The following is a 23,111-nucleotide window of genomic DNA, read 5'->3' on the forward strand; positions in this document are numbered from 1 at the left end:
CGCAGTAGCCCCCTTCAGGCTGTGTTCACGCAGCCAACCCCAGTCCTCTCCCTGGGATCTAAGCTCCGAAGCCCGAGCCTCAGCTCCCAGCCCCGATCCATCCCCACAGGCGAGCAGACAAGCCTCTGGTCTGGTGAGTGCTGGTCGGCACCGATCCTCTGTGCGGGAATCTCTCAGCTTTGCCCTCCACACCCCTGTTGCTGCGCTCTCCTCTGTGGCTCCGAAGCTCCCCCGCTCCGCCACCAGAAGTCTCCACCCGCGAAGGGGCTTCCTGGTGTGTGGAAACCTTTCCTCCTTCACAGCTCCCTCCCACTCATGCAGGTCCCGTCCCTATTCTTTGTCTCTGTTTTTTCTTTTTTCTTTTACCCTACCCAGGTACGTGGGGAGTTTCTTGCCTTTTGGGAGGTCTGAGGTCTTCTGCCAGCGTTCAGTAGGGGTTCTGTAGGAGTTGTTCCACATGTAGATGTATTTCTGATGTATTTGTGGAGAGGAAGGTGATCTCCGCGTCTTACTCTTCCGCCATCTTGAAGTTCCACCTGTAGGTAGAATTTAAAAGTATTCTTCAGAGTACTCTCAATAAAGCTAAGAAAGAAATTTTAATAAATAAAAAGAATTTTAAAATATTTATGGATAGCCTCCCCCAAAATGAGAATGAATAAATACATTGCAATGCAGTCATATAATGAAATATTATGGAGCAGTGAAAAACGAACACACTGGAGCTGCAGTTATCAATATAGATGAATTTCATAAATGTAATATTAAGTATTTAAAAGGTCACAGAATACACATGTGAAATAATTTTTATAAAAATTAAAAACAAGAACAATATTATATTGCTTATATATAATATATACAAATGCAGAAAAATGATAAACATGAAATTCAGAATAGTGTTTCTATCAAAGTAGGGGTATTTGAGAGGTTTTAATATACAGGTAATTTTTTTCTTAAGCTAAGAGTAGATATATGGCTATTTATATCATCATTATATTTACAAGTCTCAAATATTTCATAATATATAAGATTTATAAAAACACTGCTCTAAGTTGAGGAGGTTCTGGTCTCTTACCCTTTTATTACACTAGTACTATTTATTGAGAGTTATTAATGATTGAAGCATGGCTCAATAACTACTTTCTGGTTATGTTAAAAACAGTGAGTATGGGGACTTCCCTGGCCGCCCAGTGGTTAGGACTTCGCCCTCCAATGCAGAGCTAAGATCCCAAATGCCTCGTGGCCAAAAAACCAAAACGAAAAACAGAAGCAGTATTGTAACAAATTCAATAAAGACTTTAAAAGTGGTCCACATTAAAAAAAAAAATCTTTAAAAAAATAATGAGTATCAAAATAATTTACATATCTATTTCTTCTTTTCTCCTGAATCCACGAAGTAATAGAGGCAAAGAACTTTAACAGTGTGTGGCCCTAATCCTATTGTGGTTCAGTTTGACATTAATATTTTTTCAGTGGAGAGAAGCAAATTGACTAGTAGATAATATTTGAAAGACCTGGAACTACTTCATCTCCATGGCCATATCAGAAAAAACCTTAAGATTCTTACTAAGTTTTTCATTCCAATCACCTCAGCAATCGTGGCTGTAGAAAAAAACATCTGATAGCTTATTGATCAGAGCCTGAACTAGCTAGGTCCTGGGAACCTAATTATATTTCTATTATATATTAACAACAAACAATTAGAAAATGAAAATTTTAAAATACAATTTTAATGGCATAAAAAGCACTAAATATCTCAAAACAAATCTAACCAAAAATGAACAAAACCTGTACACTGAAACTATAAAACATTGTTAAAAGAAATTAAAGAAGACCTAAATAAATGAAAAAGTATACCTTATTCATGAAGTAGAAGACTTAATATTGTTAAGAAAGTAGTGCTCCCTCGATTGACCTCTAGATTCAGTGTAATTCTAGCAAAAATTTGTTCAGGGTTCTGTATATGTGTCTGTGTGTATATAAAATAATTTGATTCTAAAATTTATGTAGAAATGCAAAAGACCTAGAAAAGCCAAGGAAATCTTGAAGAACAACAAAGCTGGGGGATTTATATTACTAAATATCAACATTTATAATTAGGTTACAGAAATTAGGACAGTAGGACATTGACATAAGGATAGACAAATAAGCCAATGAAATAGAGTCCAGTTGAAAGTCCTGTATTGAAAACAGGAGGTGTTTTCAATAATGATGCCAAAATGGAAAATATGTATTTTTGAGTCCTACCTCACCCCACACATGCAAATAAATTCTACATGTATTGTAGATATAAATGTGAGTGATAAAACAGTAAGTAATTTTAGAAGATGACAGGAGAATATTCTCATGATTTGCTAATATTTTGTTGAAGATTTACATCTATATTCATAAGGAATAGTAGTCTGAAATTTTCTTTTCATGTGGTGTCCTTATCTGGCTTTGGTATCATATCTATGCTGGCCTCATAGAATGAGTTAGAAACTGTTATGTCCTCTTCAATTTGGGGGGAGGAGTGTTGTAAGGATAGGTTTTAATTCTTTAAATGTTTGATTAAATTCACTGGTGAAGCCATCTGGTCCAGGACTTTTCTTTGTTGTGAGGGTTTTGATTACTAATTTAATCTCTTTACTTGTTATGGGTCTGTTAAGATTTTCTATTTCTCTTTGAGTCAGTTTAGATATTTTTTGTGTATTTTTTGTCCATTTATTCTAGGTTATCCTTTTTATCTCTGTGAGATTGGTGGTAATGTTCCCACTTTCATTTCTTATATTAGTTTTTTTGTACCTTCACTCTTTTTCTCTTTGCCAGTCTAGCAATTTGTCAATTATGTTGATCTTTCCAAATAACCAACTTTTGGTTTCATTGATTTTCTCTGATGTTTTTATAGTCTCTATTTTGTTTATCTCCACTCTAATCTTTATTATTTCCTTCCTTCTGTTAGTTTTAGGTTTATTTTACTCTTCTTTTTCTAGTCCTTGAGGTGTAAACTTAGATTATTGATTTGAGATTTTTCATCTCTTTTAATGTAGTCACTTAACAGCTATAAATTTCCCTCTGAGCATTGCTTTCACTGTATCCCATAAGTTTTGGTATATTGTGTTTTAATTTTCATTCATCTCTAAGTATGTTCTAATTTCCCTTGTGATTTCTTCTTTAACCCATTGGTTGTTTAAAGGTGTGTTTTTTAATCCCACAGATTTCTCCTGTATCTTCAAAGAAGACACTTTGTATGATATTTATATTTTTAAATCTATTAGGATTTGTTTTGTGGCCTAACATATAGTCTCTCCTGGAGGATGTCCCATGTGCACTTGAGCAGAATGTGTATTCTACTGTTGTTGGGTGGAATACTCAGTGTAGATCTGTTAGAGCTGGTTAATTTTTGTTTATGGCGTGAAGTATGGGTCCAACTTCATTTTTTTACATATGGATACCCATTTGTTACAGCACCATTTGCTGAAGAGATAATTTTTCCCCATTGAATGATCTTGGCACCCTTGGCAAAAGTCAATTGGTCATATATTTATGGGTATATTTCTGCTCCAGGCTCATCTTGAATATTTCTTGCCCCAGTCCTAGAATCAGCCATTTTTTCAATGAGTCCTGATTTTTTTTAATTGGAGAATGATATTAGAAACCAAGGTCTGGGGACTTCCCTGGTGGCACAGTGGTTAAGAATCTGCCTGCCAATGAAGGGGACACGGGTTCGAGCCCTGGTCCGGGAAGATCCCACATGCCGCGGAGCAGCTAAGCCTGCACGCCACAACTACTGAGCCTGCACTTTAGAGCCCATGCTACACAACAAGAGAAGCCATCGCAATGAGAAGCCTGTGCACCGCAACGAAGAGCAGCCCCTGCTCGCCGCAACTAGGGAAAGCCTGCACGCAGCAACGAAGACCCAATGCAGCCAAAAATAAATAAATAAATAAATTTAAAATTTCAATCCTATTAAAAAAAAAAAAAAAGAAAGAAGCCAAGGTGTGAGCACTAGGTTTACAAGCTCTCGTAATTTTTAAAAATAATATAACTATATTTTTAATTTCCTCTAATTGCTCTGAGGATATTAATTACAGCTCTTTTAGAACTCCTTATATTTGTTCTATTAGTGGTGCTTCCTTGGATAGTATTAATCATTGCATTTGTTTAGTCATGGAGTTGGTTTTCGTTAAATATTTGGTGATCCTTATGTGTCTGTTTACATTTGCATTTGGGAATCCCTGTTTGCTTTTCTCTGGATGACGTTTCTGTTTTCTGTAGCCTGCTGCCAGTGATTGTGGAGGAGGGGTAAGATATGCAGATTGTGGAGGAGGGGTAAGATATGCAGACAGTGAAGTCTGTCAGCAATCCATTTTCTCTGTGTGTGGAGGCATTATTCTGCCTCTCTTGCCCGAATCCCCTTGTCCCATTTCAAGGGTGAATGCCTCTGGTGCCCGATGATTAGCTCAAATGGGGATGAAGATAGACAAAAAGGTCAGTCATTCCCCTGCTATCCGTATCTACACCCTTTAAACTTAAGGTGGCCCAGAGCTGCTCCCAAATTTCACAGTCATCTTCTGGATCTTTTTAGTCTTATAGTTTCTTTAATCAATCTAATCCCATCTACCTTATATTTTTCAGAGACCCTCAAAGTTTCTGAAGGCCCTCTTCATAATTGATTGTTAGCATTCTTTTTTTTTTTTTTTGGCTGTGCCACCTTAGTTGTGGCATGCAAGGATCTTCGTTGTGACATGAGGACTCTTAGTTGTGGCATGCATGTGGGATCTAGTTCCCCAACCAGGAATCAAACCCAGGCCCCTTGCATTGGGAGTGTGGAGTCTTACCCACTGGAGTCTTTGCCCACCAGAAAAGTCCTTTTTTTAAAATTAATTTTTACTGGAGTATAGTTGCCTTACAATGTTGTGTTAATTTCTACTGGTTGTTAGCATTCTTATGTTCATATTAAAACACACACACACACACACAAACACACACACACCCTTTTCTATCATTTCTAGAGATTTTGGTAGGGAGGGCATGTAGGTCCTGACCTCAGTTCACTGTCTTGGTCTAAAATCTCCAACATGAAAGAAGTTGGAAATATGAGAGTGGGAAGAAATATATTTATTGGGTTGGCCAAAAGGTTCATTTGGGTTCTTCTGTAACACCTTATGGAAAACCCCGAACAAACTTTTTGGCCAACCCAATACACGTACATGTCTGGTAGTCTCTCTTCACTGCCTACTCAGCAGACATTTTCCCACCTTTTGTCTGCCAATGGAACTTCAGTTTTGTAGCAGATGGAAATCACTTGATATCAGAGAATTTGGTCTAAACCCTGACCAAATTTGGTCTAAACCCTGACCAAGGAATAAATTACGATTGATCAAAACTATTCTCAATAACCCTTTTATCTTTACCAGCTATTGGCCTAGGGTGGGCATGTAACCTAATTAGGGCCAATGAAATGTAAAGGAAAGTCTTAGAGTGAGGAGTCTGGGATCTTCTCTTCTTGAATAATATAACAGAACCTCAAGAGGAGAAAGCCCCTTCGATCTCAATCCTTTTCTCCTGTAAAGAAGTGATGCCTGGGCTTCCCTGGTGGTGCAGTGGTTGAGAGTCCGCCTGCCGATGCGTGCCCCGGTCCGGGAAGATCCCACATGCCGCAGAGCGGCTGGGCCCGTGAGCCATGGCCGCTGAGCCTGCACATCCGGAGCCTGTGCTCCGCAACGGGAGTAGCCACAACAGTGAGAGGCCCGAGTACCAAAAAAAAAAAAAAAAAAAGAAGTGATGCCTGGAGCTGCAATAGCTATCTTGTGATCCTGAGATACAAGCACAAAAAATGAATAAAGAACAATAGAAACATGCTAGGTACATAATAAAAACACTGAGCTGTTGAATGGCTTCTGATTAAGAAAACAGTAAATGTCCTTATGGTTAAAGTCACTGCTGTCTAATTTTCTGTTACTTTTAGCTGTGTTCGAATATACCATGTAAATGGATGTAAAATAATTTTCTAATAATATTCTAAAGTAACATAGATTAAAATCTACTTCTAATATTTCTTACATTTCAATTTTTGTCCCCTCAGAATTAAACCTGGAGCAGCCAAAAATCTCTACTTGTTCACTAGAGGACTCTAGAATCTCAAAGAATACTGTATTTAGAAAACCTGCAGAAGTGATTTTCAATTTAGATCAAACTGCACAAAATTCAAAGCTAGAACAGTCATGGAAGAAAAATCTTTTTGAAAGAGTGCAGGCAAGAGCCCAGGCAATGCAGCAGAAAATCATAGATAAGGAAAATCTGAAGAAGGAACTAGAAAAAAAGGCTGAAGAAAAACTCCCCACGGATAATTTGGCCAAAGAGTGGTTTAATACTGAAAATATGACACTGAACACTCGTGCGTATTTACTCGACAAACTTCTACCCACCTTAGTTCCTGGAATGGAAAAAATGTTAATGCAAGTGGAAAAGAAAAAGCTTTTGGCAGAAGTTGATATTCCAACCAAGTTTAATCCAATTAACCATTTGGGGGAATACTTAATGAGAAACAACCCTAATTACATCAAAGACTCAGGAATGTCTGGTTATCAGAGGGTGATGAGAAATATTGCAGAAGACCTGAAGATAAACGTTCCAAGCACTACTTACAACAGGTACAGTTTGTTGTATTTTCAGTTGATGATCTAGCTCCTTATGTTGAAAAGCAAGTAGAACAATAACATAATCATACAAATAGGACTTAAAGTAACTTTATAGTTCTTCAAAAAGTATTTATTGAGCTACTACTATGTGCTTCACTATTTATGAGGCACTGTGAAGACTAACGAGGTATATTAAGTAAGTTCCTTGTACTGATGAATTTAGTTATCTCACTAGGATCCCAAGTGTATATTTATTTGTTTATTATTTGTCTTCTTGCATTGGAAAGTAAGCTATATGAGAGGAAGGACTTTTTAAAATTTAACTTTTCAGATAGGTAATATGTTCGCCTGGTTCAAAAGCTGAAACGTATAAAGTGTTATATGTTAAAAACTTTCTCTCCCATTCCTTTCCTCCATCCACGCAGTGCTCCACCTCTGCTATAAATAGCTACTGTTCTTAGTTTTCAATGGATCCTTCCAGAGTTTCTTAGTGCATACATAAGCAAATGCAAATATACATTCTTAATTTTCTTCCTTTTATCCAAAGCATGTGAATGAGTTACAAATATTTTCCTGTTTTTCACCTGTCATTTATCTTGTGTCATGTATAGGATTTTTTATTTCTATGTGGTCAAATTTATTTACTTTTATTTTATGGCTTCTGGGCTTTGAGTCATTGTTACATTTCATTTCAAGATGTTAAAAGAATTGTCCCATGTTTTCTTCTGGAATTATTTTAATTTTAATTTAAAATATTGATCCATTTAGAATTTATCCTAGTGTAAGATTTAAAATATGTATCCAACTTTTTCTTTTCCAAATGGCTACATAGTGAGCCCAATAACAGTTACTGAATAGTCTATATTTGTTCTTTTCTAATCACTACTGTCTATTCTTGTGTGTTTACTTTTCAATATGAACTTTAGGATTCGTTCATCTACCTGAGAAAAAGAAGAGTGGGGGAGAGAGAACACCAAAAGAAACGTTATAGGAATTTTTATTGAAATAAGATTAAATTTATTCATTATCTTAGGGAAAATCAACATCTTTAATAATGACAAGTGTTTCTATATGAGAATGCTTGTCTTTCCATTTGCTCATCTTATTCTGTATCAGTCAATGTTGTCTTAAAGTTGTTAGGAATATCATGAAAGAGTTAAAGTATTTAAAGATGCTTTCTTTGCTGAGATTATCAGAATTAGGGTTTCATCTTCCTCTGGCAAAAATCCAAGATCCATATGTCAACACAAGACAGTTTCAGGCATTTATAGAATATTCAGAAATCCTAGGGATGCTTTACAGCAGCACAATGTCTATTGACTTAAAGCTTGGATACCCAGCAATCTTAGCAAAAACAGTCCTGCTTTTAAATTCTCTGAACTATATCACTGTTTGTGGTGTTCTCAATCCATTAGAGAGCTTTGGAGAAGTCCGTTCATTTTAGGAATGAGTTTTCCTTACTTATGCTCAAGAAAAAGGACACATAATATTTTTGTTTGGTTTGTCAAGACTTTATCTTCTGGTGATAATGTTAAAGTGTCTGTTTGACTCAACCTGATCTGAAAATTTTTCATCTGCCTACTTCGCTGGACAAAAATGGATTCATCTTTGTTTGGTGTCTAAGTACGATAGATAGAGAAGACACTTCTTACTGATTCGGAACAATTTATATAGTGGTAGCCACTTATCTAAAAAATAAAATATCACTGCCATTTGTAATTTTACATAGCAATATACTTTCATTGCTTTCCCTCAGGGTTCCTGAAAGACAGGTATAGAATTGAAGTGGACTATAATTCTTACATGTAAATTTGCAAAACTGATAAGGAGGGTAGGTTTGTGTCATTTTGTTTTTCTTCATATTTTCTTTTCTTTTAGCATCTTTTCCCTCTGATTCTTGATCCCTCCAATTCTTGAGAATGCATATTCTATGTCACTACTGCCTTATTGTGAATTGATAATGAAAAATATTTGCACTTAAAGTAAGATTACAGGGCTTCCCTGGTGGCGCAGTGGTTGAGAGTCCACCTGCCGATGCAGGGGACACGGGTTTGTGCCCTGGTCCGGGAAGATCCCACATGTCGCGGAGCGGCTGGGCCCGTGAGCCATGGCTGCTGAGCCTACACGTCCGGAGCCTGTGCTCCGCAATGGGAGAGGTCGCAACAGTGAGAGGCCCGCATACCGGAAAAAAAAAAAAAAGTAAAATTACAAACTTTTGATAGCTTGATTATGGTGATGGTTACACATATTTATACGTGTTGAAATTTATACAACTATGCACCAAAAAAGGTTAATTTTACTGTATGATATATTTTTTTAAAAGTTAAACATTAAAAAGGAAGTGTAGAGAAAGATTATTAGTGTTAGAATTTTACACTGTTGCAGAGAAGTACACTATTGCACACTATTTTCTATCATATTGCACACTATATTGCATGCCATCTTCTATCATATCTATATTTCCAACACTGAGCGAAGTATTTGGCATGAGTTGGGCCTCAATAAATATTTGTTAGATGAATGAATTAATAACTTAAATTTATTGAGGAGTCTTCACAGTCAATCAGTATTTATGGCATAATTATTCAGTGCTTAATGTTGAGCCATACCTTATACAAAAAAGAAATACAAAATTTGGTTCTTGTCATGAGGAGCTTATACACTCTAGCTGAGGAAATATGACTAAAACATAGCTAAATTTATCAAAATAGTTGTCCAAATAGCACTCTCCCTACTTCCTACACTTTTATCAACCTGTTCCATCTGGTCTTTTTTCCAGGCTCTCTTCAATAAATGTCACTTACCAATATGACAACATTCTCTCTGCTTCTAGGCCCAGTGGAAAGTTTGCAGTCCTCATCTTACTTGACCTCTTAGCAGTGTTCAATTGTGTTGGCCATTTCCTCCTTGAAATGCTGTTTCCCTTCCTTCCATGATATCATTCTTTACTAGTTTTCCCTCTACCTCTGTTTAATCCTTCTCAGTATCGTTTGCTGGTTCATTCTTTGCTACCTGATCTTCAAATATTAAGGTTCCTTAAGGCATAGTTCTCCTATCACTCCATAATCCATCCCTGAGTGCCCTCATTACAACACATGTAACTATCTATTCAGTATGTGCACTTGGATGTTTCACGAGCATCTCAGTTTCAACAAGTCATTGTCTTAATTGATCATCCATCCAGATTTTTAAGCCAAAACCAGAGGGATCAACCTTGACACTTTCTACTTCCTCATTGATCACTTCCAGTCAATCATTAAGTCCTGCTGATTTTACCTCCTTCTTTCAAATCTATTCATTTCTGACCCTCCCCACTGCTGTCACCCTAGTCTAAGCTACCATCATCTGTCACCTGCAATATTGCAATAGTCTCCTAATTGTTATGTTTACATCCATTTTGCCCTCTTCCACTCTATCATTTACCTGTAACTGAAGTGATTTTTTTAAAGTTTAACGTTTTCATATTTTTCTCCAGTGTGAAATCTTTCAATGGTATCCCTTTATTCTTAGGATAAAAACCAAAATCCTTAACTAGGCCTATACAAACTTTCTTGTATGACCTGGTCTCTGACTTTCTTTCTAGCCCGGGCTCCCACCTCTCTCATTCTCACACTCTATACCCCAGGCATATAGGATTTCTTTCAGTTCTTCAAACATACTGTGCTTCTTTCCACTTCAGGATCTTTTCACATGTTGTTACTTCTTTCCCTTCCTCTTTATCTTATCCTCCCAGTCCTTCAGAGTTCAGCTTAAATACCACTTCGTCATGAATTTGGGTTGGGGTCTTCCCTTATAGGCTCTCTCATTGCATCCTGTGTTTCTTCTTCATCGCACTTATCAAAATTGTAATGGTTGTTTCTCCTGCTGTAATGTGAGCAGGAACTACATCTATCATATTCACAATTGAATCCCCAGCATCTAACACTGTGTTGTGTAAGTAATGCTCAATAAATATTTGTTAAATGAATTAACTGACATATTCTAATCTGGCTTAGAATGATGAAAGTTTTCTTCATTTTTTTTGGTACATAAGATTATTTTGAGATATGTCTTAATTTGGAGTAATTGAGTATTTAATTTCGAAATCTCTATGATTAATCATCTGTACTTAAGTGGGAGGCTATAATAAATGTTCTTCATCATTTTATAAAATTCCAAATAGGCCTAATTATTTAGCTGTTCAAATATCATTGATTAACCAGTAACTTAGATTTTTCTTAAGTCATTGAACCTTATGTCAGGAACTTCATTTCATAATAAGCTGTATATTGAATAAACAGAAGAAAATGTGTTAAGTACAATAACTAAGTAGACACATATCATATATGTATTTTTATAGGAATACTCATCACAGGAATAATGTGGACATGCTCCAAGAATGTCAAGAAGTCCAATTTAGCTCTGTGAAACTAAGACCATCAGAGCTTAAAAACAAACAAACAAACAAAAGCTGAGTTTATTAACTTGCCAGGCAAAGGAATCTACACCAGTGAAGAATTCACTGACTAGTTTGCTGAAGGGGAAAATTCTGGTGTTTTTAAGTGTTAGGAAGGGAGCTTTATAGTGGTTATAACAACTGAAGACGATCACACTGTATATAGGACAGAGTGAGTCCATAGGTTTGTACATGATTGATTAAAACAAGTTCTATTGTTTAGCAGTTGAGAAAGAGTCCTCCCTTAGGTCTAGTAATGGTCTGGTGTACTGGGGTCACTCAAAGTTCATGGTCAATTATGCACTTAAGCTGGTTAGAACCAGTTTTTATGAAATACAACATTCAGTTTTGATATAATCTAGGCAAATACTCTGAGTGGAAGATTTTCCATACACAGCTTGAATGGATGGATAGGATTTGGATTGTCACAATTAGGGTAAGGAAGCATTTTTACTTCTTTAATCTGTTAGATTTATACTGTACTTTTCTTTTAAAAAGCTCAAAACAGTTGTTAAGATGGCAAAACTGTTTCGTTAGTTAGCTTTTGCTGCATAACAAAATACCTCAAAACTCAGTGGCTTAAATAAACAATCATTTATTTGCTCATGATTTTGGACTGGGCTCATGGCTCATCTCTGATCCACATGGTATCAGTTGGACTCACTCATACATTGCGGTAAAATGGCAATGATAGTCTTAGTCATTTGTCTATTAGTTGGCTGACTGTTGGTAAAAGCAATGGAGGTAACTGGATCATCATCCAGCAGGCTAGCCAAGGCTTATTTCCAAGGTGGTGGTAGAAGTGCTCTTAAGTTCAATACAAGAGAGCAAACCCCAATGTTTAAGTACTTTTTCTTCCAGTTTTATTGTGATATAATTTATAGCACTTTTCAACTTTCTGCTTCCATCATGTTTGCTAATGACCCATCGGCTAAAGCAAGTCACATGGCCACAGACAGACACAAGAGATGCAGAAATAGACTCCAGCTCATAATGGGAAAAGCTGCAAAGTTACACTGCATACAGACAGACATGCATACAGGAATGGGAAGAATCTGTGATAATTTTTGCATTTTACCACACTGCAGGTTTTTTTCTTTCAGGTCTCCTTAAATGTGGATTTATACTTAGAATCTGCTTACAGATTATGGCTACCCAAAGTTATGAGTTTTGGATGCTATGGAATTCTGTTGATTAATTTAGATATCCTCTTGAGATAATGCAGACCACTAAAGAGAAATTTTATTCAGTCCCTGAATGAGTTACCTAGTAAATTAAAAATCCATCTGGATTACATTTGGAGTCTCATGTGCAGTAGCCCTGAAGCACAAAACTAAGTTTTGTTTCTAAATGTGGGCATTAATAAGAGGGAGGAAATGATGTCTGAACTGAGACCTAAAGGACGTGGAGGATCGAGTGAAACAAAGAGAGGGAGGAAGGCTTTTCAGGCAGATGGAAATAGGACAGAAACTCAATTTTGTTAATCTATGTTGATTAATACACATGAGAATCTGGAGACACCGAGTACTTATTACACAATATCACTTACTTATCTGTTCTGCAGTGGACCCTAAGCTTTATAATGGCAGAATCTATAGTAGGTGCTTGATAAATGTTTGTGTAACGAGTAAATAAGTAACTGACTTAGTGAGTGAGTGTGAATGAGTGAATAATGAGAAAAAGCTAGAAGAAGGACGCAGACACAGAACAGAAAATCATGCAGAAAAGACAGAAGTTGAGGAGAGTGCTGTATAGAGACAGGGGAAAGGGGAGAGGAGGATAGAGAGAGAGGGAGAGAGGGAGAGAGATAAAGCAGCAGGGGGAGAAAGAGTAGGGGAAGAGCAGAAGAAGAGCGAGCCAAGAATAGACTGGGGGTTCTGAGATAAGTGATGGCGGTTTGGCTAGTTAGTAGTCGCATTAGAGGAACTTAGCACATCCTTTAAAATGCTAATTAATCTTCCAGCAGTTCAGAAACAAGCCCTTCTGCACTATTTAACAACTTGCCTATTTTTATTTTCAAACTTCAAAGTTTATTTTTGAAGGCTTCTTTTCTTAGAGAATTTTGAAGGCCTTATATGGGCATAAAGTAATGATTTAGATTTTAGTTGTTTCTTTTGGATTATTGGAGTTCTCCAGTTTACCAGTTCTTACTGAGAATTCTTTTGCATTTCCAAATCTGTCAGATTGCCCTAGTCTCTCTTCTTTGAAAGATGAAGACCTGACTCAAACATTACTTGAAAATTGTATTTGAAACCAGCAGCTATTTTTATTATTCTGAACCATTTTGGTGTTTCAATCAAACCAGTTTTGGGGTTTTGAAGTCCTAGTAGGGATGATAAACATAGGAATGACTAAAATCACATTCTTCCCCCATTTTCAACCTGGGTGATGCAACTCTGTCTAAGTTAGCTATTATGCTCAGAGGCTGTCAAAAGTATTTGACTCCGGCCGGATAAAAGAAATTGACAATAAATTTTCCTAGACAGAAATCAGAAGTTTGGTCCAAGGCATCAGAATTACCTGAGATGCTTTTCATAAATGCAGTTTCCAGGCTCCCACCCTAGACTTGGAATTAGAGTCCTTCCAAGATGATTTACGTGTCCAGGGAAAAAAGAGGCCCACCACCTTGAGGCTTTAGTGCGTTCAACCTTGCTTTTATATGTGGCAGGTTCTAGAGCTATTCTTAGTGCTTCTTAAGTACAGTATTTAGTTGAGTAAAATAAGGCCTACCTCTATAAAAAGTCAAATAATAGTAGAAGGCAGCTTATCATTAATGCCAAATTCAGTATGTGCTGGGGGAAGGAGGGATCCCTACAGGCTTGAATGAAGGAAAATTTCACGGAAAAAGACAGATCCAAAGTTTAAATGAGGCTCTGAACTCCTGTATTCTGCCGTTTGAACAATCTGAGTCAAATCCAGTGGTCTCAACTTGACATTTCTTCTGTTTCTACATCCTTCAGAGTATCCAGGATGAAGGAGAATATTAAACAGAAACGAGAACAAATAGAATGCATGAACAAAGTCAAAGCCAAGGTGGCCAACACATGGAAACAGGCTCTGCAGGAACAGTTCAATGAGTGGATTCTAGACCCCAAAGGAATGATTCCTATGATAGTGGTAAGGAAGAGGGTATCTGTGAAGGGTAGGTGGAATGGGTGATAAGAGGGTGATTGCTAGATACTGAGCAGAGTGCTAGAAACCTCCCTCTAAATTTTTGGTCCTGCTAATGTAAGTCTAGCCCATGAAAGTCAATTTCTTCAATTTTCTCTTGAACATTAAAAAGAAAATTCTAGGTAGATTTCCAAAATATTGACTCTGGCTGAATTTCACAAACTCTTCCTTACAGACAGACATGGCTTTCGTTTGTTTTTTGTATGTGTGTGACTAATTACTTCTGTGGACTAAAAGACCATATCCTTTTTTGGGGGGGAGGCCGTGCCACACGGCTTGTGGGATTTTAGTCCCCTGACCAGGGATCAAACCCAGGCCCTCGGCAGTGAGAGCACAGAGTCCTAACCACCAGACCGCCAAGGAATTCCCTAAGAGACCATGTCTTTAGCTCTGAAAAATAACTGTACTCTAAGAGTTATATATGTTCTCTTAGGTGTATATAGATGTGAGAATAATTATTGGTTAGATACAATACCAAGCATATTTCCAGTTGCTAAAAATAGACCAAGGAAGACAAGCCACAGACTGGAAGAAAATATTTGCAAAAGACATACCTGATAAAGAACAGTAATATACAAATAACTCTTAAAATCAACAATAGGAAAACAAATAACAGATTTTAGAACGGGCAAAAGACCTGAACAGACACTTCACCAAAGATATACAGGTGACAAATAAGCATATGAAAATGTGTTCCACATATGTCATCAGGGAAATGCAAATTAGAACAGCAGTGAGATACCACTACACACCTATCAGAATGGCCAAAATCCAGAACATTGACAACACCAAATGCTAGCAAAGATGTGCACCAACAGAAACTCTCATTCATTGTTGGTAAAATAAAAAAAGGTGTGGTCACTTTGGAATACAGTTTGGCAGTCTCTTATAAAACTAAACACACTCTTACCATACAATCAAGCCATGGTAGATGGTCCTTTGTATTTACCCAAAGGAGTTGAAAATTTATGTCCACACAAAAGCCTACACATGGATGTTTACAGCATAATTGACAAAACTTGGAAGCAACCAAGATGTCCTTCAGTGGGTGAATAATAAATAAATGTGGTACATCCAGATAGTGAAATATTATTCTGTGCTAAAAAGAAATGAGCTATCAAGCCATGAAAAGACATGGAAGAACCTTAAATGAATATTACTAAGTGAAAGAAGCCAATCTGAAAAGGCTATATACTGTATGATTCTAACTCTATGACTTTCCAGAAAAGGTAAAATTATGGAGGCGGTAAAAAGATCATTGGTTTCCAGGAGTGAGGAGGGGAAATAAGGATGAATAGGCAGAGCACAGAGGAGTTTTAGGGTGGTGAAGCAATTCTGTACAATACCATAATAATGGATACATGTCATCATATAATTTTCAAAACCCATAGAATGTATAACACTAATGTAAACTATGGACTTTGGGTTATGAGTTTCCAGTGTAGGTTCATTGATGGTAACAAATATACCATTGTGATGGGGGATGTTGGTAGTGGAGGAAAGCTATGTATGTGGTGGTCGGAGGCAGGGAGTCTATGGAAACTCTCTGTACTTTCTGGTCAATTTTTCTGTGAACCTAAAACTTCCCTGAAAAATAAAGTCTTATTTTTAAAAAATGGACCAAGGAACTTCCCTGGTGGCACAGTGGTTAAGGATCTGCCTGCCAATGCAGGGGACGTGGGTTTGAGCCCTGGTTCAGGAAGATCCCACATGCTGTGGAGCAACTAAGCCCGTGCGCCACAGCTACTGAGCCTGCACTCTAGAGCCTGTGAGCCACAACTGCTGAGCCCACGTGCCACAACTACTGAAGCTCTTGCACCTAGAGCCCGTGCTCCACAACAAGAGAAGCCACCGCAATGAGAAGCCTGCGCGCCACAATGAAGACCCAATGCAGGCAAAAATAAATTATAAAAATAAAAATAATAAATAAAAATAAAAAATGGACCAAGAAGAGCTCAGAAATTTTGTTTTTAGTCATTGAAGACTGAAGAATTATAGAGGATTCTTTGGATTGCCAAACTGGTTGCCAAATTTGCCTTAGCTCCGTCATGCCCAATGTCTGAGTGTTGTTAGAAATTTCCTTAGAGGGGGCAAATGGGATCTGCTCAGCATCCTAGTTCTCACACAAAAAGGTTGAAAATCAGTGAGGAAATATATGCAAAAGCATTTTATATACTTTGAAATCTGCTATAAACTAAATGTTAATTATTACTATTTCTGTCCCTGGGTTAGAAGAATTACCTAGGACTTAAATTAAAAGACTACAGATGGCTTTTAGTCTAAAATACTTAATATATGCTAATTGAAAAGTAGTATATGGTCTCTTTTCTTTGATTTGCAGATTCAGAATGTCCTTCATGAATTTTTTCAAAATCCAGATTTCCAGCTTGGTAAGCCTGCCTGTTACTGCAGTGTTTATATTTTTCTCTGTCCTTTTTTTTGAGGGTGGAGGGATGCTGAATAAAGATGAAGAGTCATGTAGTCAAGCTCTTTTGCTCTTTTCAGTTGGAGAATGTAGAAAGGCAGAGATGCAATCAGTGATTTTTAATTCTTTCAGTCGAGTGCCCCATTTTATTACAACTATTTTGTAATAACCCTTTATTATCCTATCAAATTCCTAGAAAATATTGCTTACATACACAGAATTTTAAAAGAAAGATATAATGTCATAACTGTGATATGAAGGAGAGATACAAGTAAAGACATAAGAAAATTAAATTGTGCTGTATTTCAATATATAAATGCTTAGTTACAACTTCGCTAAAAGACATATGGAATAGTCAGACATTTGTACCTATTTATAATGAATATTTAGACATAAGAAAAGTAAAATTATATCCAATCAGTCATACTCTTTGTATCTGGCATTTTGAAATAAGAGCAAAATGAATGGATTTTTATATACATGTAGAATCCTCGGGCTTCTCTGGTGGCGCAGTGGTTGAGAGTCTGCCTGCTGATGCAGGGGACACGGGTTCGTGTCCCAGTCCGGGAAGATCCCACATGCCGTGGAGCAGCTGGGCCCGTGAGCCATGGCTGCTGAGCTTGCGCGTCTGGAGCCTATGCTCCGCAATGGGAGAGGCCACAACAGTGAGAGGCCCGTGTACCACAAAAAAAAAAAAATAAACTTTTTATGTACCAGCCCATAATAGGCAGGAAGAGTTATTCTTAGAAGTAGGAGAGGAAACCAGTGTATTAATTCTTTTATCATGAGCTTTCATACAATTTATGTGTCCTAGTAAGGTCAATAAGGATCATGTAATTGTCATATCAAATAGAGGTTTAAAAAAGTCTTTATTTCAAGTTTTGCTGTTTATATTTTTGTATTATTTGAATCTTTTACCAAAAGAATATATTCATATTTATTTAATTTTTAAAATATTAAAGACAAAATTAAGTATTTAAAAGGAAAGTTTGTGGAAGTGTTGTGTTTTAGGACCTTATAGCATAAATGCTAGCATAAACCAACACAGATATTTTTGCAGTCTTTTATACTATTGATGAGCCTATTTATTTCTGCTTTATCTTGACATGGTCATTAAAAATGTAGGCATGTTCTTTAGTGTTTGAGTTGCTTAGTTAAATAGAAGTCAGGAAAAATAATAATTTTGTAGTAATTGGAATGTTACCCAACTATATATCATTTACTCTATTATAAATATTGATGGACATTAAGAATTTTATGTTCTTTTGGAGTACTATGATATGAATATAAAATATGAATGTATCACAACCAAACTATCAAATAACCTTTGTTCCATAATTAAAAGCATGCTGCCAACAATTGGATATTGCTGACTCAATGGAACCAAGACTGAACAAAATGGAATTTATAGAAGTAAGTTACATTATTCATTATTTGAATCAAATTATTTTGCCAGTTTCAGTTGTCTTTTGGTGGATGTCACACATACATTAACTTAAATGAAAGCATAAAAACTTATTTTATCGATTCTAAGATGTACACTTTAAAATATTTTAACCCCTCTGAAGTTAGGTTACATCTTAGAATCAAAGGCATGTTGCAACTTCTTTCAGTCAGTGGTACTCATGATGCGTGTGAAAAACTTCCACTGACACCTTCGGGTAGGGCCAAGAAAAACCAGCTTGTTCTATTCAGTGAAATCTGGTTCTACAAATAATAATGAGGTTTCAAACTTACAAAGCATTTCCTATGGGCCAGGTGCTGTCCAAAGCTATCCATATATTAACTCAGGTAATCTCAGCAATCCTTATTCCTACTTTTATAGATGAAGACACTAAGGTACAGAAAAGGTAAGTAACTTGTACAAGGTCTCAAAATTAGTGGAGCTAGGGAAATTTGTATTCAGGCAGTTTGGCTTAGAAGTCTACATAAAATTACACCTGAGAAAGTATGATTCTACTGTAGTGGAATAAGCAAAAGAAGCAATTTAATAGTACCAGGGTCCTAAGTCTTCTATAGCCTGCTTTTATATTTTTTCATGTCTCTCCTCTAATTCCCCTTGTTTTTCTCTGAGTCCCAGAGTCAAGGTAACTTTCTCCTCCTCTCTTATACCCTGGCTCCATGCAAGGTGATGACTATGCACTATATACAATTTCAAGGTTCTATATGAAGGATTTCTGGAATCCTTGAAATGATTATCATACAGATAAGTATTTGTCAATCCTGTCTCAATTATGTTCTGTTTTCTTAGATTCTGTATTTGTCTATTTGGCATCCATTAGTCACAGGGCCAAACTAATGGCCAAAGTTGTTTATATGTCCTCCGTGATCCAGAGCACATACTCTAAACCACCTCCTTATTTAAATCTCACTCACCAAACCAATATTTCCCCTGCACTAAATCAACCCAGGGCCAGATAGATACCAAATAACTAGGGACTGCCCCTGTACCCCAAGGCCTGCTGAGATTATTCAAGCTAGCCAATCCTAAACTGTTTACTCTGCCCTACCTTGCCTTTCCTGAGGAAATCCCCAAAACGGCTCTGGCCTAGGCTTTCCACTTACTCCTGCTTCTGCCTCCAGACCCAAACCTGGTGCTTCCTCTGTGGCTTTGCATGGCATGACATGCTCCCTTCTCTTGGAAACTGTAAATAATAAAAAAAATCTTCTGTCAGTGACATTAGCTTCCCCATGCCAACACTCAGCCATCTCCATAAACTATTGGATTGGCCAAAAACTTCTTTCGAGTTTTTCCATAACCCAAATGAACTTTTTGGCCAACCCAATAAAATCTTGTGAGCGCAAATGAGAAAAGTTACTCAAAGAAAAATATGCAGAAGAATAAACTATAGTATTTAAATGGTTTAGAAAAAGTCAAGGCTTTATCACTTTAATGTAGTAATAAATGTAACTTAAATATCTTTGCAAGACACTGATTCTAGATGCTACTTGCCTTTTTGTCTTATACTAGTTTCCCTAAAATGGGGCAATTCAGAAAATTTTCTTATTTTTTAAAATATATAAGTAATACTATATGAATTTTATGGTATATGAATTATATCTCAGTAAGAAAGTAATATTCAGTTTAGAAAATTAAAAATATAAAGAAGAAAAAATTTTTAATCCATAATTCATTTTAATGGAAACATTATAATATAATTATTATAATTTATTTAATCATTTATTTATTGTTGGACATTTCTCATTATTCACTATAAATATGATGATTAACATCTGCATATAAACTTTTGTTTACAGCTTGATGTGGACTGAATTATGCCCCCTGCAAATTCACATGTTGAATTCCTAACCTTCCCAATGTGATTTTTTTTTAGGAGATAGGGCTAACAGAGGTAATTAAGGTTAAATGAAGTCATAAAGGTGGAGTTCGAATCCGATAGGATTGATGACCTTATAAGAAGAGAAAGAGAAAGACTTCTCTCTCTTTCTACATGCATGCACTAAGGAAAGGCCATGTGAAGACATAGCAAGAAGGCAGCCATTTGAAACCCAAGAAGAGAGCCTTCACCAGACACCAACCCTGTTGGCACCTTGATTTTGGACTTATCAGCCTGCAGAACTGTGAGTAAATACATTTCTGCTGTTTAAGCCTCCCAGTCTGTGGTACTTTGTCATGGCAGCCCGAGCTAAGACACAGTAATTTCCTTAGAATAGGTTCCCAGAAAGAATTACTAGGTCAAAGAATAAACATTGGAAGGATCTGGGTATCTATTGTCAAACTGTGCTTTTGATTATACTGATTTGTTCTCCCATTAGCAATATGTGAGAGCTTTCGAAGCACCATATTCTCACCAATAGTGGGCATTATTGCATATAAGAAATCTCTGCAATTTAATGGCATTTTGTTTTTTAACTTTTATCTTTTTGATTACTAATGAGGTTAAATATTTTTCTGTGCAATTAAAATTTTTTTCTTCTGTGAATTATCTGTTCACATCCTTTGCCCATCTTACCTATTGATGTTTATTTTTTCTTATGGAATTGTAAATGCTCTTTATGTACTAAAGACATTACCGTTTATGCTGTAAATTGCATGTATTTTTCAAGTTTCTCCAATTGTTTAAAAAATTTTAATGTGTTTTCTAACTTCCAAAAACTTTTTTTTTTTTTGTGGTACACGGGCCTCTCACTGCTGTGGCCTTTCCTGCTGCAGAGCACAGGCTCTGGATGCGCAGGCCCAGCGGCTACAGCTCACGGGCACAGCCGCTCCGCGGCATGTGGGATCTTCCCAGACCAGGGCACGAACCCGTGTCCCCTGCATTGGCAGGCGGACTCTCAACCACTGTGCCACCAGGGAAGCCCTAATTTCCTGGACTTTTTGAACTCCATGAATTCCCTTTGTTTTGGTAAAGAATTTCCTAATAATCTGTTTCAAGAGAAGTCTGAGAGATAAGTATGTCTAAATTTTTCTTGGTACATTTTAAGGCAGAGATTACCTTGAGTTGTCAAAAAGTGCCCATAATTTTTTTTGATAATAGTCCCACAAATGGCTGTATGCCCCTCTCCAAAAAAAGTTTCTGTAGGTTGATTGGTTGTTTGGAACTTGAAACCCATTTTCCAAATAGAAGTAATATTTTATATAGTGGTCGGGGTCCTTGTTTTCAAAGTTCCTGAAATGGAGTTCTTAATAATCATTAAGTAACTATTTCTGTGGGGGAAAGTGCTACCTGAAGAAGAGGGCAGGGCTTCCCTGGTGGCACAGTGGTTGAGAGTCCGCCTGCCAATGCAGGGGACACAGGTTCGTGCCCCGCTCCGGGAAGATCCCATATACCATGGAGCGGCTGGGCCCATGAGCCATGGCCGCTGAGCCTGCACGTCTGGAGCCTGTGCTCCACAACGGGAGAGGCCACAGCAGTGAGAGGCCCGCGTACTGCAAAAAAAAAAAAAAAAAAAAAAGAAGAGGGCATCACCATGCACTACCAGGGAAAGGAACTTGCTTATTTCTAATCCATTGGTGATGACTATATACGAGACCTTTAGTATGACAAGGTTCATGGAGTAAAGGGTAAGGATAGCCTCAGGTAGAAGAGAGCCTCCGAAGACCCCACAGTGAGGAACTGAAGGAGGCTGTCCTCTTATCAATGCAGATCATCCTTTCCCACCTCTGGGGGGTCCAGAGATTGACACACTTCTATTTCTACTGATACTAGCAATCGGCCCTTGACTGATGGATGTTCTTTCCCTGATGCAGTTTCACAGTTAGTCCCCTAAACCAGGGGTCCCCAACCCCCAGGCCGCACAGCAGGAGGTGAGAGGCCAGAGAGCCAGCGAAGCTTCATCTGCCGCTCCACATCGCTTGTATTACCGCCTGAACCAACCTCCCTCCAACCCCCCGCCATGGAAAAATTGTCTTCCACAAAACCGGTCTCTGGTGCCAAAAAGGTTGGGGACTGCTGCAACTGTTGCCTCAAAGTAATACAAAGTATAGATTTCTCAGACAAGAGTGAATCCTTTTAAAGAACTATTCTCTAGGGGTATGTGGCCTACTTATCAGTTCTGCTCACTCTAGGCACCAGAATCTTGACTCAGATTGTCATTTGTGTTCACCATTCCCAGTTATTTGTAACAAACGTTTAGGTGTTCTTTATCTTGTAATTATCTAAATACAACAGAAGTATAAAGAATGGGTGAATGCATACCACAGAATAATAACTCTCTATATAGTTTGCTTTATGTTTGTCCCAGTGGATTGGAGATGAAAAGATGCCACAGACACAACGCCTGCAAAGTTTCGTTTACAGATACTTACAGAGAAAGTTTGTTATATAAAGCAGGATACAACACAGCATGCTTCCAGAGGATCCCTCGAGTTCCCCACAGGGATTAGACTATTGGCATGAATCAGAGTAGAGGGTTTCAAACCATCCTGGTTTGCCTGGGACTGAGGGATTTCTCAGTATATGGGACTTTCAGTGCTTAACCAGGAAAGTTCCAGGCAAAGTGAGTCAGTTGGTCACCCTAATTGAGGAGCTTACTTTGCTTACTTTGCTTTTCTTTTTCCTTATCTCCCACCTGATCATTGTGGATGATCTCCACGTATCTACCTGCTCACCAAGGACAAGTGAAAACAACCCAACACCTTCCTGTTTACTGTGGAACTGGCTAAGGTTGAGGGTCAGTTTCCCAGCAGCATCCTTCAGTAGACATAGGCTTCAAGCAGTCTGAGGTCTACACCTGAATTATAAAATGGGCTTAAGAATAATTATATACAAAACTGCAATTTACTATACAGTGGGATTTAGATGTTAAGTTTTGATTCTGCCACACTGAGGAACCAGTGTATCCCTTGGCCAGGTGTAAATAAGAGCCAGGCCTCTGCCTAGACTCTCTTTTATGGGATTCTTTGTTCTTGCTCCAAAGTGGTCTGCTTTGAGATGGTCACTTCCTTATGCTCAGTTGTTTTATATCAATCAGACAGTCTGAGGCCTTCAAACTGACA

General features: G+C 37.4%; 1 protein-coding gene across 1 annotated transcript in view; it reads left to right on the forward strand.

Annotated features, from left to right (window-relative positions):
- The window catches only part of EFCAB5 (EF-hand calcium binding domain 5), a 117,338-nt gene that overhangs the window by 31,431 nt on the left and 62,796 nt on the right, over positions 1-23,111 (forward strand). The window contains exons 5-8 of the mRNA XM_027130495.1: positions 6,065-6,632; positions 14,016-14,172; positions 16,568-16,616; positions 17,997-18,064. Coding sequence (XP_026986296.1) covers positions 6,065-6,632; positions 14,016-14,172; positions 16,568-16,616; positions 17,997-18,064 — 842 coding nt within the window. The remainder of the gene's footprint in view (positions 1-6,064; positions 6,633-14,015; positions 14,173-16,567; positions 16,617-17,996; positions 18,065-23,111) is intronic.

This window comes from Aethalodelphis obliquidens, unplaced genomic scaffold (genome assembly GCF_003676395.1).
Source record: "Aethalodelphis obliquidens isolate GAN/ISIS:26980383/991018 unplaced genomic scaffold, ASM367639v1 scaffold38, whole genome shotgun sequence".
Classification (NCBI taxonomy): Eukaryota; Metazoa; Chordata; class Mammalia; order Artiodactyla; family Delphinidae; genus Aethalodelphis; species Aethalodelphis obliquidens.